This window comes from Ursus maritimus, unplaced genomic scaffold (assembly GCF_017311325.1).
Source record: "Ursus maritimus isolate PB19 unplaced genomic scaffold, ASM1731132v1 scaffold_14, whole genome shotgun sequence".
Taxonomy (NCBI): Eukaryota; Metazoa; Chordata; class Mammalia; order Carnivora; family Ursidae; genus Ursus; species Ursus maritimus.
The window spans coordinates 36,929,175-36,943,900 of NW_024423786.1; the positions used below are offsets into that span (position 1 = coordinate 36,929,175).

At 64.4% G+C, this 14,726-nt stretch overlaps 1 protein-coding gene across 1 annotated transcript in view; it reads right to left on the reverse strand.

Annotated features, from left to right (window-relative positions):
- Positions 1-14,726, reverse strand: part of STAB1 (stabilin 1) — a 33,547-nt gene that overhangs the window by 14,962 nt on the left and 3,859 nt on the right. Inside the window, exons 2-37 of the mRNA XM_040628708.1 lie at positions 14,287-14,423; positions 13,828-13,943; positions 13,556-13,641; positions 13,421-13,490; positions 12,969-13,064; positions 12,566-12,676; positions 12,116-12,312; positions 10,783-10,913; positions 10,474-10,601; positions 10,119-10,207; positions 9,767-9,904; positions 9,505-9,645; positions 9,264-9,326; positions 8,864-8,977; positions 8,727-8,780; positions 8,408-8,488; positions 7,870-8,028; positions 7,409-7,471; positions 7,092-7,187; positions 6,802-6,888; positions 6,031-6,142; positions 5,391-5,577; positions 5,188-5,281; positions 4,921-5,079; positions 3,548-3,622; positions 2,859-2,954; positions 2,674-2,721; positions 2,367-2,497; positions 2,098-2,209; positions 1,615-1,692; positions 1,429-1,527; positions 1,221-1,319; positions 933-1,064; positions 644-772; positions 396-452; positions 41-124 (exon numbers count right to left, since the gene is read on the reverse strand). Coding sequence (XP_040484642.1) covers positions 41-124; positions 396-452; positions 644-772; positions 933-1,064; positions 1,221-1,319; positions 1,429-1,527; positions 1,615-1,692; positions 2,098-2,209; positions 2,367-2,497; positions 2,674-2,721; positions 2,859-2,954; positions 3,548-3,622; positions 4,921-5,079; positions 5,188-5,281; positions 5,391-5,577; positions 6,031-6,142; positions 6,802-6,888; positions 7,092-7,187; positions 7,409-7,471; positions 7,870-8,028; positions 8,408-8,488; positions 8,727-8,780; positions 8,864-8,977; positions 9,264-9,326; positions 9,505-9,645; positions 9,767-9,904; positions 10,119-10,207; positions 10,474-10,601; positions 10,783-10,913; positions 12,116-12,312; positions 12,566-12,676; positions 12,969-13,064; positions 13,421-13,490; positions 13,556-13,641; positions 13,828-13,943; positions 14,287-14,423 — 3,849 coding nt within the window. The remainder of the gene's footprint in view (positions 1-40; positions 125-395; positions 453-643; positions 773-932; positions 1,065-1,220; positions 1,320-1,428; positions 1,528-1,614; positions 1,693-2,097; positions 2,210-2,366; positions 2,498-2,673; positions 2,722-2,858; positions 2,955-3,547; positions 3,623-4,920; positions 5,080-5,187; positions 5,282-5,390; positions 5,578-6,030; positions 6,143-6,801; positions 6,889-7,091; positions 7,188-7,408; positions 7,472-7,869; positions 8,029-8,407; positions 8,489-8,726; positions 8,781-8,863; positions 8,978-9,263; positions 9,327-9,504; positions 9,646-9,766; positions 9,905-10,118; positions 10,208-10,473; positions 10,602-10,782; positions 10,914-12,115; positions 12,313-12,565; positions 12,677-12,968; positions 13,065-13,420; positions 13,491-13,555; positions 13,642-13,827; positions 13,944-14,286; positions 14,424-14,726) is intronic.

Consider the following 14,726-nt stretch of genomic DNA (forward strand, 5'->3'; position numbering starts at 1 on the left):
TTCTGGCCAGACTTGGGTGTGGGGGTGCTGCGAGGCAAACCTGGATCCTCTTGGCACATGTGTAAGAACAGCCCCGGGAGAAGGAGTAGCCAGATCGGTAGACACAGCTCTTCTTGGGGGTGTTCTGGAAACGAGGACAGGCAGGAGGGCTCAGCCTGCGGCTTGGGTAGGGGCAGGGCAGTGAATGGGCAGACAGGCAGACAAGGATCAGTGGAAGAGCTGGACGGCAGATCAGGGAGGGATGGAGACAGGCCGTCCTGGGCCCGGGGACCCCCGGCCTCTAGTAGAGACGGAGCAGCCCTGGCTGTTCCATCCCCACACGGCTGCCAGCCAGCTGGGCCTCCAGGGGTTGGACACCTGCAGAGCAGAGAGCCAGGCTGAGCCCCTGTCCTCACCTCCAGCTGGAAACCTTGAGTGCAGCGGAATCTTCGGGAGCAGTTTACGCATTTCTCCTGGGGGGAGGGGGAGTCGGGTGGTCCTGGGGTGGGGTCCCCAAACCCACCTTCCTGCGTCTCCCACCTTGACCCAGTGCCCCTCCCTCCCTGACAGCCAGGCCAGGCCACCAGCCAGCACCTCCCAGCTCCGAACCCCCCAGCTCTTCTCCCTGCCACCCCCACCCCCGGGCCTGGCCTCGGCCTCTCACCCGCAGAGACTCAGCGTGGCTGTGCAGACAGCGGCTTGAGCCCACACTCAGGACCCCCGACAGGCCAAACAGTGAGCGGCCAGGGGCCTCCAGCACAGGGCCTTCCAGCAGCACATGGTTCACCTCAGGCTGAGGAGTGTTGTGGGAGGTTGAGTCCACTCCCCAACACCACCACCCACTCGCCTTGGGGCTGCAGGCTGGCGGGGGGGCGGGGCAGGGAGAGGGTCTCTGAGGATGGGTGGTCTCTGGAGCAGAGGTTGCAGGCTCTCGGTCCCCCACCCCTGCAAACCTGGCCGCTATGGTTGTAGAAGACGAGCCAGTGGGCGGGGCCCAGGAGCGAGTTGCGGTGTCCCCCTCTCTGCAGGGCCTCTGCGGAGAGGGCCTCCCCCAGGATCACGTGGTGCCGCACGGTGTCTTCGTCCTGGCAGGGAAGCCAGCGGAGCAGCTCAGGGGCTCTGGGGACTGCCCAGCGCCCAGGACGGTACAGTCCACCCGCCTTGTCCCTTTGCCCTGGGATGGGAGGCTCCCTCCGGGTTTTCACCCTCCCCCTGCAGCGGCCCCATCCCAGTGGCCTCACCAGGCTGCTGCCGTTGCCCCGGGCCTCCAGAGAGCGGTTTGTGGGCACGAAGATGGTGTAGGCCGTGGCAGCCTCAATCTGGGGCACCAGCTTGTGGTGCTAAGGGCAAGGGGCCGGGGTCACCGACGGGCCTAAGAGCCAGCCAGCTCCCTCCAGGCCTGGGGGAGGGCCCCCCAAGTGGGCACTGCCCCTCTCCTCAGTTGCTCACTTGCAGCAGCTCCCCGAAGAGGCGGAAGGCGGGCACCAGGTCCAGCTGCTGCAGCAGCCCCTGCTCGGGCAGCGCGCCCCCCCTCGGAGGCAGCAAGACCTGCGGGGGGGGGGAGCACCGAGGCTGCTTAGTCTGCCAGCGGCCTCTGGCCTACGCGGTTCCCCACGTACATGCCTCCGGCTGTACCTGGCTGACGACGTGTAGGACACCATTGGTGGCGAGGAGATCCGCTACATCCACGCTGGCGTTCTGCACCCAGACCCTCTGGAAGGCAGCAAACAGAGCTCAGCCACGGGCAGGCGCAGGCGGACGGTTACGAGTAGGTCCAGCAGCAACAGAGATTCGGCTGGGCACACAGGCACCTACTGGTGGCCCCCAGCCCTGCCTGGACACCCTCAGAACCTACCATGGCTGTCCGGACCCACACCAGGGCCCATGCACAAGAGGGACAGGTGTGCACATGCAGACACAGGTGCACAGACGAGCCCTGGCAGGGCGGTCACTGCTGGCCCAAAGACACTGCTCTGAGTACCCCCTCTGCTGGCCCCGGGCAGGTCCAGGGGACTTCAAGCTCAGCCCTGGGAGCCCTGGTCTAGGAAGCTGGAGGCCACTCAAGTTCCCTCCCACGCTCCGCACGGCCCCCTCTGCGGCCCAAAGCTCACCGCGTACCCCACTGATGTTGTGAATCTCCCAGCGTGTGATGGGGCTCAGGGTGGCCACATGCTGCCCACCCAGCCGGGCCAGCTCCTCCTCGGAGAAGGCACCCTGGAGAAAATGGGCCCTGTGGGGCGTGGAACCAGGTTAGTGTAACCAACAGAGACCTTTGGGACTGGGCTCCACCCCAAGAGGCCGAGGAGACAGGATGCAAACCTCTGGGGAGGGGCGGGGGTTTGCCCAGAAGGCTCTTCCCCACCCCAGGTCCCTCCCTGGCTGCCCACCTGACCAGTTGCGGCAGCGCCCTTGGCTGCAGCCAGAAGGCCTGGTCATTGGGGCTCAGCCTACGGATGGCAGACTCAGAGGGCACCAGGGCTGTGACTCGGCTGTCGGTAGGAAGAGTGACACCAGCACTCTGCATGTAGTGACAGGGAGACAGGAGGAGTGAGGAAGGCAGCCACCTGAGATCGCTTGCTCCCAGCCTCCAGGCCTGCCCCCACCTCCAGCTCTTGGAGATATTATGTGGAACCTCTGCATCCAGGGAGACCTCCTGGATTTGAGCCCCAACCCCAGTATTCTGCTCTGTCCTACCTTGATCCACTGGTAGAAGACGGAGAAGTGGGCATTTGCCTCCAGCTCCTAAGGGGAGGAAAAGAGCTGAGGTCATCAGTCTAGGGACAAACCCAAGCCCCTTCCTCACCAGGACCCTGAGTACTGTCCTCTCCCACCTGAAGTGCGTGAGAGGACTCCTCCCTCAAGCATAGGGACCCACTCACCCGGAAGATGTCCCCGTAGCAGCTGAAGCCGTCACCTCCATAGCCAGAGGGGCATGTGCAGACCCGCTGACCTCCCCCCACTGCCCGGCAGGTGGCCTGGGGTGGGGGTGGGGCAAAGAGACGGGGTCCTCCATTCAGTACCCGGATGGTAAGCACATGGAGACACAGGTGCATGGCACCTGGACAGCACCCAGCCTACATCTCACCCTTATCACCTATTCTCCTGCCGTCTGTCTGTCCTGCCACCCGGCCCCACCATCTGTCTAGCCAGCCTGCCAGTCCGCATTCATGTTGCTCCCTTTGTTTGCGTGGCCCTGCTTTCCAAGATCGCTGAGCATCTGACACGAGTGACCCCACCCCTTCATGACGGAAGGTTTGGCAAAGCCCAGGGCAGAGGGAGCACCCCGGAGGAGAGGCCTGAACTGAGCAGCAGCAGCTAGCTGGGAGGCCTTCTGGAGTACACGGGCAGAGTGAGGTCGGGGTAGCCATGGGAGCATGGCGTGGGGGAGGGGCGGGGGCCTTACAAGGAACGGAAGCCCTATCCTGTGGGCGAAGGGGTGACACAGTCTGGATGTGGGGCTTAGAAAGATTCCAATCCTGGCCATAGACAGGGACACCCAGAGAGCAAGCCAGAGCTGAGGCCCACCCGGAGGGCCTCCCCTGGGCCCCGGGCCCCCTCAGCCCCTCACCAGGTCATGGCAGGGGTCGATAGGACTGCACTCGTAGCCATCTCCTGCGAACCCCAGCTTGCAGGTGCATCGGCTCTGGAGGGGTTGGGAGCAGAGGGCCTCAGCTCACCAGGGGCGCCCACCCCCTCCTCCTCTGCTCCCCCGCTCTCTGTGGGCCTCGTCCCCTGGGGAGGCTTGTTCAGACCCGAGGAGCTTCTCCCAGGTCCTTCCGTGGAGATCCCTGTTCCAGACCAGGAACCCAAGGCCCTGAGTGGAGCCTGGCTCTCGGGAGGAGTCCAGAGAAGTGATGGCATTGGCAGGGAAGCATCTGTGGGGACTTGGTACCCCTCTGCTCTCAGGCCTGAGAGGGGCCAGCAGCTTGTGGTGAGCAGAGAGGTGTCTTCGAGGCCGGTGCCAGGGACGGTGGCACAGACCCACCTCTGACCCCGCCACCCCGCTCTGATCCTTCCTGCTAAATGCCCGTGTCCAGGGCTTGTCCCTGCTGCGGCTGAGTGACCGGCGATACTCCCAGATCTCATTTGCCCTCATCTGCAAGTTGGGGGTATCTTAACCTGATTATTCTGGCCCTCGGTTCAGCACTTTAGAACAATGTAGGTCCTTGTGGAGCTGGGAGTGTCAGCCCCCGTGACCAGCTGGGCGCTCAGTGCCGAGGCCCTGTGGGCCGGTGGTCCAGCCATCGTGGGGCAGGTCCCTGCCCACGCTGACCTGGAGCCAGCCAGGCCTGGCCTCCCCGTCGGCATATTAGACACGTGAGTGCCACCCAGTGCCCGGGGTCACAGGCCTGACTGCTTCATGTGAAAAGCTCCAGATGCTGAGACCCTGTGGCTGGAGTCTGAGGCTGCAAACCCCACAGCTGGATCTCCAGGAGTCTGGAGAATTCAGGGATGTCACTCCCCTAGGGCAGGAGTCTCCGGCTTTTCTCAGCATCTCATTCCTAAGTCTAGAACAGGGACTAGCATGCCTGGTACCCCGTGGGAACATGACGAGTGAAGGAACTAGTTGTCAGAAGACAGGGGCCCCAAGGCCAGGTAGAGCAGAGGACTCGTGGACCCAGTTACAAGAGTCCTCATCCCCGAGGGACAGGAGCCACAGCCTTCTGATTTGAAATAAGCAGCCAGGGGCTGGCGCTGGCACATGCCTTCCTTTACAACCGCCCTGGCCTTCGTGTTGTCTCCAGCACACTTTGGCCACTTCCAGAATGGACGACACTACCTTTCAGACCTGGATTCTTACTTGTGCCTGAGGTTTGAGGCCCTGAGCTGGAGTTCTCGGAGTGGATGCTCCTGGAGCCAGACAGGGTGGGGTGAGAGTGCCCAGAACGAATACCCCCCAACACCCCCGCCCCCGCCGCCTCGAGGCCTGCCGAGCCTCACCTGCCCAGGTCCCACGTAGCTGCAGAGGGCGTCAGCATGACAGCCGCCCCTCGCATCCAGCTCGCACTCGTCGATGGCCACACAGACGCGGCCATCCCCGCTCCAGCCTTTGTGGCACGTGCAATGGTGGGTGCCCAGGGCGCCAGGGACACACTCGGCCTGTGAGAGCCACGGTCATGACCCAGGGCCGCAGGGGAGGGCTGAGGGGAAGGGAGTCCCCTTCCCACCCCCAGGTCAGGACTTCAGGAAGGGGACAATGAGACTGACATTTTCTGAGCAGCCACCGCGGTCTGGGTGGGAGCAGGGGTTGCTGGGCGTACAGGAGAAGCCGTCGCCCTCAAAGCCATCGAGACAGAGACACCTGGGGCAGGTGAAGGAAGGGCCTCCAGTGAGTCTCTGGGAGAGGCCAGAGGCTGAAGGAACTGACACGCACGGTCACAGACGAGGCAGAGAGGAAATGCAGCGCTCACCTGGTGACACCCCCCTGGCTGACGCAGCGGGCGTGCAGGTGGCAGTTCTGGGCCCGCTCTGTGGGCCCACAGTTTCCTATAGACTCGTTACAGAAGCGGCCGCTGAAGCCTGGGGCACACGTGCCCTGCTGGCACACCCCCCTGCTGCCTGGACGGTTGTCACAGAGACCGTGGACACAGCCGCAGTCTGCAGAGAGGACATGGTGATGGGAAAAGTGAGGAGGGGGCTGGGCTGCCTGGGAGCCAGGGTGCAGCGGAGGGGGTGCTGGGACTGTGGAAATGTGGAAGACGGCAGCCAGTGGCTACGACTTCAGGGTCACAAAATCAGGGGCCGTCCTGCCCTCGGAGGGCAGGCAGGGGAAATGCAAGGGGGCCATTCGTTGCTTTCAGTCACCCCATTCTAGCTGCCCTGCCCCTACCACCACCATCAGAAAGTTCTTCGGTGTGTCTGACCTAAACCCTGCATGCTTTAGATTAAACCACAGCTCTCGTCCTGGCATGGGGGAAGGAGACATCACCTATTTTTGTTCTCAAATCCTCCTCCCCTCCCTCTGGCCTTCACCCTTCCTGGGAGTCCCCAGCCCCCTTTCCAAGCAGACCCTTTTCTCCCTGGCAGGCAGCGTGGGCCAGGACCACCCACCTTCCTGGCACTGGTCTCCATGCTTGTTTGGGTTGGAGCAGATGTGGCAGGCAATGCCCTTGTAGTCTGGGAAGCAGAGGCAGGCCCCGTTGCCCCGGACCCCATCACTGCACTAGGGGCGGACAGGAAGCAGGACTGGTCATGGGGTGGGGACTGGCCTTATCCCCTCCCCACACACCCTCACCATCCACGGGCTGGCTCTGAGCCCCTGCTTCCCCTGGAAAGCCTCCCCCTGGAAGAGACCTCCACATCACTGGCTCTCCAAAAGACACCTGGCCCTGGAGGCTTCGTGGGTGACCTCTGCTCACCCTAGAAACCCACGACTCCAGTGCTGATTCCTGGCCCCACACTAAAGTAACCCTGACGTCACAAAGTGGCAAAAACAGAACACCCAAGAAAACCGCTGAAAATGACCTTTATGAAAATAGCTCCCCCCCGCCAAAAAAAAAGAAAAAAAATGTAGGCGCCAAAATCCACCTACTTAATTATTTCTTCTCCTTCTTCTACCTTTTTTTCCTCGTGGGTAGCAAAGCAAGGTTTACTGGGTGATAATAAAGCAAAGCTTATTGAGTGACAGTATGAAGTTCCCAAAGAAGGAGGGGACCTGAAAGTGTTGCCCTAATTATTTGTAATTAAAATACTAAAAACAATGTGGTCCAACTGCCACTGCCTGGATGCGGGAAACCGAGGCCAGAGAGGCAGGCTCAGCTCAGACACACAAGGAGGCCCCAGCCGACTCACACGCCTCCCCCCCAGGGCAGGGGGACTCACGTTGCCTTTGCCATAGCAGGGGTTGGAGAAGCCCCCAGGACACTGGGCACAGTCAGGCCCAAAAAACCCTTTGCAGCAGCCAGGTTTCTATGAGAGACAAAGCATGTTGGAGGGTGCGTCGGGGGCCCTGCCACTGCCACTGCCCAGGCCACTGCTTCTCCAAGCCCCACCTGTAGAGCCAGGTAAAGTCCCTCGGGGGTGCAACCCTGCTCTCTCAGGGAGGCAGCAGGCTCCACCCCAGAGGGGAGGCCCTGGGCTCCCGGGCAGTGAGCACCCATGCCTAGGCTCACCAGGACAGTCTGGTTGCAGTAGTGAGCGCAGCCCTTCTTCAGGACGTTGAGCCCAGTAGGGTCATGGGTGTAGACACACTCGTTGGGGAAGATGTCCTGGGGTGAGCCGTGCAAAGCTGGTCAGCAGGTGTGGGTCCTGAGCTGGCCCCCTTTACCAGGCAGCACTGGTCCGGGGACCTCTCAGAGCTCTGGATCCAGCACCCCTACCCTTAGTGGGGCCGAGAGGGGCTGAGCCTCCGGGTCTAGCCGAGTCTCACAGCCCCTCCTCCCCACCTTGATCCAGGGCAGCCCTGAGGGCCGGGCCAAGGGACACTCACCAGCTTCACGCTGTTGGGGGGGCACGTGCTTGTGTTCAGGGCTTGGCAGTCCACACAGGAGCCCTGGGCAGGGCAGGGGGAGGCGGGGCAGAGTTAGTTACGGTTTATTTATTCAGCGGACCCTAGGAAAGTGGCACGGAGCCAAGGCCTGAGGTATGAGAGAGTCAGTGACAGGAGGGCCAGGGCAGGAGGGACAGCAGGGGCAAGGCCCTGCTGTGGGGAAGAGCTGAGTGTGAGAGTGTGGGAATCGTAGCAGGGGGCAGGGCCGAAGGGCCAGGAGACGTGGGCGTGACCTCAAAGGAACGATGAGCAGTACTGCTGAGGCCTGGTGGTGGGGGAGGCCGGTGGGTGCGTGGGGTCTGTGCCCAGGCCCAGGCCCACCGTCAGCCTCCCTGCCCGCCGGAGGAGAACAAGCAGGGCTGGGGCCCCGGACCCGGGGGCGGCACACGGTGTGGGCTCACCGCCACGATCTGGTGCTGTTCCTCGCTGCAGTGCTTAGGCAGGATGGGCAGGATGGTGGGGGGCAGCAGGACACCCTCCAGCATGTGGATCACGCCGTTGGAGGCCAGCACATCCACTCTCCGTAGCGGGACCCCGTCCGGTCCCAGCAGGATGCGCCCCTGTGGCGGAGCCCAGTGTTCAATCGGCCCAGCCCGGAGCCCCCTGGGCCCGCTGCTGCCCTTCCTCCTACAGACCAGCCTACAGACCGTCTCCTCTTCCCTGCCCCGGCAGTGCTGCCCACTCCGGCAAAACCACTCCAGCCTCCCAGCCCTGAGCCACGTGGAGCGCCCCCCGCCCCCTTGTGCCCACCCTGCACGTCTTTGGAGCCCTCCCAGTCTGTTGGGCCCCAGGAGAGGGATTTGATCTGTGCCCACCTCCCACGTGGCCCCCCAGGGCCTGCGCTCCATGGGGCTCGGAGCAGAAAGGCCACACCCCTGGCCAGTCATCACCAGCTCCTCCACTGGTCGTTTCATCCCAGACTTGGTTTGTGGAGCTCACCTCCTCAGAGATATTCACAGCCAGGACCTGGTTTGCCATGGTGAGGACCCGGCCCTTGGAGATGAGCTTCTCAATGGTCAGCTGGGTGGAGGAGAGGGTAGCTTTAGGCCGGGCACAAGCCACAGCATAGGACCCCACACGGTCCTACCCAGGTGACTCACAGCTACCACCTTGGTTCCCCAGACTCTCTTCTGCACTAAAAGAGTCCAAATGGATGGAGAGGAGAAGGGGTCCCGGGAGACGAGGACCTACAGGCAAACTTCCAGAAGCCCAGCCGCGGGTTACAGGCTGGTCTCCCTGCCAGAGCAGAGCCTCTCACCTGGCCGTGGCTGTAGATATGGTACTTCACCAGCTCCTGCAGTTTGGACAGACCCTGGCAGGGGAGAGAGCGCTTGGCAGGAGTGGGCGGAGGCCCCGGTGCCCCATCTTCCCCGTCCCTCCTCTGGCCGAGCTTACCGCTGTGAAGAGGTAGATCAGGCGGCCGTCACGCAGCCTGTCAACGGCTTCGTTGCTTGGGACAAAGACCGTGAAGGGCCCAGGCCCATCCAGGATGGACGGCAGCCCACAGTTCTGTGGCAGTGGGAAGGATGCTCAGGGAGGCTCTGTGGCCAGCCTCTACCTCTGAGCCCTGCCAAGGCCCTGCTACCCTCAGCCTGCAGGGAATGCCCGTGAGGAGTAAGCGGGAGACAGCGGCAATGGGTCCATGCTACCGCAGAACCCCAGGATGGTGATGGGCAGGTTCTAGGACGGGGACATGGGCAAAGGCTCTTCCAGAGCCCCAGATCACGGTGGGTTAGTAACGAGGGGTCCCGGCCCAAAAGATCAGATGGGCTAGGGCCCTTCCCCCCAGACTCACCTCCAAGATGGTTTCGAAGCGACTGAAGGCCTCAGTAGAGGCAAGGATCTGGCCGATTGTTTTCTGTAGCAAGGCATGCGTGTGAGAGCCCCAGAGAAAAGGGGGAGGCTGCTCCCACCCCACAGGGGAAGGAGCTCTGTTCCAGCCCTGCCCGGAACCGCCCGGCCCACTCTCTGAACTCTGCGGGGGTCAGAGGTCACCCAGAGGCACCAGGTGGGGCGAGGGGAGGGCACTGGCTTACCTTGGGGTCCTCAGGGAGCTCTGGCGGGGGCCGCCACTGCAGGGCGGTGACCAGGTGGAAGACGCCGTTGGCTGCCGGGTAGTTGGTCTTGTGGATGGCGAATGTCTGCTGGGGGTGCTCGTCGTACTTGTAGGTGTACTTCTGCCGAAACAGAAGGCCTCTGGCTCATCTGTGCCATGTGCCAGCCTCGTCTACAGCTCTGCCCGGGCAGCGTCCCCTACCTGGGGCTCCCTGGTCCCCGGGCTGAGGTGGCCCTTCTTACCGTGAAGCGGTTGAAAGTGACCGTGATCTCCTGTCCCGCCAGCGTCCACCACCTGCGTGTCTGCTGGGTCCCCGGCTCCTCCAGCATGTGCTGCCCTGCGATGATGTGCTGTTTGCAGAGCTGCCGGGCAAGGGACGCCTGTGGGCACAAGGGGACCGGGACGCTGAGCGGGCCCAGGGTGGCCGCTGGTCATCATGCCACCCCTGCCCCAGCAATGGAGGGGACAAGAGCCCTCCCAGGCCTCGGTTCCCCAGAGTCTGGACTGCGGACTCTCTCAGGGCCCAAAAGCCTGGGCAGGGTCCAGGGAGGAGTCGGGGGCTGGCAGCCAGCTCCTCGAGAGGTCGGGGCTCACATTCATTGTCCTGGAGGAGATGGACGAGAGCGACGGCACCAGCACCGTGAACGGGCCCGATGTGGCGAGGATCTCGCGGCAGCCCTGGTCTGGGAGCCACGAGAGGGGGGATCAGAATGGATCTGGGGAAGCCCTCAGGCATCAGTCCTAGGCTTTGGAGAGTTGGGTGGAGGGCACTGGGCCTAGGTCTCGGGTAGACGGGAGGCACCAGGCTCGGGGGCGGGGGGAGCTCGCTCAGCTTCCACAGCTCGTGAGCAAAGAAACAAGGCATCTCTGCAGGGTCTGGCCCTCGCTCCCTGCCGGGAACGTGGGTTGTGAGGAACGAGGTCACAGGCAGGTGGCGGGGGTCACACACCCAGCATGGCCAGGGAGACTCTCAGCCGCAGGAACACCACACCCAGCTGGCCGGCCTTCTGTATCTCGTGCAGCAGATGTCCGTAGCAGGCACGTCCGTCCCCCACCTCGCCCTCCTTGCACACACAGCTAGGGCCGTGGGTAGCACCGGTCAGGGCAGGGGGTGCGGCCAGTCCCTACCTCCTGGCCCTCACCCACCTGTCCCCACCGGGCCCTTGAGCTGAGGGTGCACACACGGGCACCCTTGCCCCTGCCCAGACCACCCTCTCTGCTCTGCCCCCAGTGCCCACCCCAAAGCCCCTGTGCCCACCTGGTCTTCCCATCGGGGGTCACCTGGCAGGTGGCTGACCGGTCACAGGAGTGAGGGAAGCAGTAGGCCAAGCAGCCCGCAGAAGCGTTGTGGTTGACGTTGACCAAGCCTGGCTTGCACAAGCAGGAGGCCTGGGCCACCAGGCAGGGGACGGAGGGTGGCATCGCAGCCATGAGAACCACGGCACCCACGGCACCCACTGCACCCACGGCACCCACGGCACCCACTGCACCCACGGCACCCACTGCACCCACGGCACCCACTGCACCCACCGGCACCACGGCACCCACGGCACCCACGGCACCCACCGCACCCACGGCACTCACGGCACCCACTGCACCCACGGCACCCACGGCACCCACGGCACCCACTGCACTCCACGGCACCCACGGCACCCACGGACCCACGGCACCCACTGCACCCACGGCACCCACTGCACCCACGGCACCACGGCAATCCACGGCACCCACTGCACCCACGGCACCCACGGCACCCACGGCACCCACAGCACCACGGCACCCACGGCACCCACGTGCACCCACGGCACCCACTGCACCCACGGCACCCACGGCACCCATGGCACCCACGGCACCCACGCACCCACGGCACCCACGGCACCCACGGCACCCACGGCACCCACGGCACCCACGGCACCCACGGCACCCACTGCACCCACGGCACCCACGGCACCCACGGCACCCACGGCACCCACTGCACCCACGGCACCCACTGCACCCACGGCACCCACTGCACCCACGGCACCCACGGCACCCACGGCACCCACGGCACCCACTGCACCCACGGCACCCACGGCACCCACGGCACCCACGGCACCCACGGCACCCACGGCACCCACGGCACCCACTGCACCCACGGCACCCACGGCACCCACTGCACCCACGGCACCCACTGCACCCACGGCACCCACTGCACCCACGGCACCCACGGCACCCACGGCACCCACGGCACCCACTGCACCCACGGCACCCACGGCACCCACGGCACCCACGGCACCCACGGCACCCACCGCACCCACGGCACCCACGGCACCCACGGCACCCACGGCACCCACTGCACCCACGGCACCCACGGCACCCACGGCACCCACGGCACCCACTGCACCCACGGCACCCACTGCACCCACGGCACCCACGGCACCCACACAGCCAGGCTCAGCCGCCACGCCGCCCGCTGCGAAGAGGGCCGCCATCCTCTTCCCATGTTACGAATGGGCCAACTGAGGCTCCCAGGGGGTCCATGATTTGTCTGGGGCCCAGTCGCCAGCGTGGGTGGGGGGACCACAGCACAGGCCTGACCCAGGGCCCCGGCTCACCTTGCCTGGTCTCTGGTACAGACACAAGGTGGAGTTGCTGGGGCAGCCGCCGTAGTTGATGGTGCACGGGTCCTGGGGCAGGCACACCGTCCCATCACCATGGTAGTCCTTGGGGCAGCGACACTGTGCCTGCCCCGAGGGGCTCACCGAGCACTGGGCCAACGGGGAGCACGGCGATGGCTGGCAGGGGTTAGGGGCTGCCAGGGCAGAGAGAGAGAGGGAGAGAGAGAACGTGCCCAAGTGAGTTGGGCACCCAGGAGCCCTATCACCTCTGCAGCGATGGCCCAAAGAGGTGACCAGGTTGGTCTAGACCTTGGGGACAGGCCCTCCCTCAGGGACACGTTGTACTTGCTGTAAATGGCCAGACTGTCCTTGCGGGTTTAAAAGGATGTTCTCCCAGCCCCTGCTCACCCAGAGCCTGGGCCTCTGGCCTCCAGGACACGGACTTACCTTGGCATTCTCTGCCCTGCTGCGTGTGGCCAGGCAGGCAGCTGCAGGCGGGGGCCTCTGCAGAGCACTGGGAGTTCTGGGGACAGTTCAGGGCCCGGCAGACTGGCAGCTCTGAGTGGAGAGGGGCGGCGTGGTGGCGCCCAAAGCTCCAGGTCGGGAGGAGCACAGGTGCAAGGACGCTCTGCCCACTTGTTAACTGTGGCCGGAGCCCTGCCCTCTCCGGGCCTGTGGGCAGCGGGGGGTCTCAGACGCCCCTCCCTTCCCCTGACCAGCTCTGTGCCTCTCCGACGTAGAAAGAAGTTAGGCTGTGGGTAGAGGCTCGGGTCCCATCCCTCACCCAGCGGCCTCTCTTGCTCCGGCCACCGAGGACCTGCCGCCCCAGGCTGCCAGCAGCCCCGCCCACCTTGGTCACAGCGGGGTCCGGTGTATCCAGCAAAGCACACGCAGCTGCCGTCCCCCAGCGGCCCGCGGCTGCACACGCCGTGCACACAGCTGCACACTGGGAGGGACACAGGGACGCCCAGGGACACTGAGTCTGCATTTCTGCATTTCTAGAACTCAGCTCCCACAGGCACAATCTCAGGAGGATAGAGCTGTGATGTGGGACAGTGGGGGTGATGGGAGCCCAGGGGAGGCACCTGGCCTAGCCTGGGGGCAGGGGGGGCACTTCCTGGAGAAGGCTGCCGAGAACAGCATGGGGCTGGAGGTAGGAGGAAGCAAAGCTCATGTCCCGGGAGGGGAAGTGCGAGGCTGAGGGGCTGGGGGGGAGGCTGCTGGGGGCTGGCTGTACGGACAGGTCTCCTTGGGTCCCCACGCAGGCAGTGGCCCTGCTCCCTTGCCCTGACCAGCACTCACCTGACTGGCAGTTGGGCCCGAACCGGTTGGGGTCTTGGCACTCCTGGCAGGCGGAGCCCCCGAAGTTTTCCTGGCAGAGGTTTACACTCAGTCAGTGTGGGCCCTCACCTGCGCGCCGCCCTACCGGGCCCTTACCTGGCACACGCAGGTCCCGTTCCCGTCTATGCCATCCAGGCAGGTCCCATGGCCGTTACACGGGGTCTCAGCACCCCCGGGGCACTCTGTGGATCCCCCCCCCAGAACTCAGCTGTGCCCTGAAGAACTCACACTTCACCCCCTGACCCCAGCACCTCTGGGCAACCCGGCCCCTCCCTGGGGCAGCCAGAGCCAGGCCGCCAAGCGGTGCTGTCTCTCACTAAGCCCAGGGCTGGAGTATGAGGAGCAAGGCTGGGGCCCCCACCCCGTACCGTAGCACTGGGACCCCCAGTAGCCGGGGCAGCAGGCCTTCTCTACCACATCCTTCCAGCATGACAGGCTGCAGCCACTCATGGACATCAGAGAGTCCCCCAGCTGCACCTCATAGCTGGGGACAAAGGTGGGCAGGGTGATGGGAGGGCCTCCCAGTCCGCAGCCCCCAGCCCCGCCTTCCCACACCGGGTTCTAGTGCTCTAGCTCGACCTCCCCTTTCTGCCTGGTCCGGAGCTGAGCACAGGGCCGGGCACATAGTAGGTGTTCAAGAAACACCACCTGCCCTGACTCCCCCTTATTCCTCCCTATCTCTGCCCCACCGGAAGGGCCAACGGACATGCAGGCAAGTGACTGCCCTCGCTGCCCACGCCTGCCAGGCTCTCCCTCACCCCTCCCCCGCCACCCCCATCCCACGGATGCTCCTGGAAGTGGGCAAGGACGGGGGCAGGGATCCACACCGGCAGTCCTGGGATATCTTCTCTGGTAACTCCCGAAGCCAGCCTGGGGGACACATCCGCCTCTTGATAGCAGGACACATGGTGCAGGGGAGGCGTGTGACAAACTTGGTCTTCACATCGCAGCGTCTGGACCGCACCTGGGCCATAGGGGGTTTGGAGTGAGGGGCCTGGCTCCTGCGGCCAGTTCTGACTCTGCTCTGAGCCAAGGCCCTGCACCTCTCTCCAGGCCTTGCTCTCCCACCTGTTCGGCAGGGAGGCCAGGGAAGGCCCCGGGGGACACAGGGAAACCTGCCTGTCACAGGCTGTCCAGGCCACAGTGTGTTCCTACGTCCGCAGCCATGGACGTCTGCCCGAGGCCGCAAACACAGTCCAGGAGCCTCACAGTGCAATCCCTCCAGACATAAAGAGAGCCTAGCCTCTTGTTCCACCTTAAGCCCATT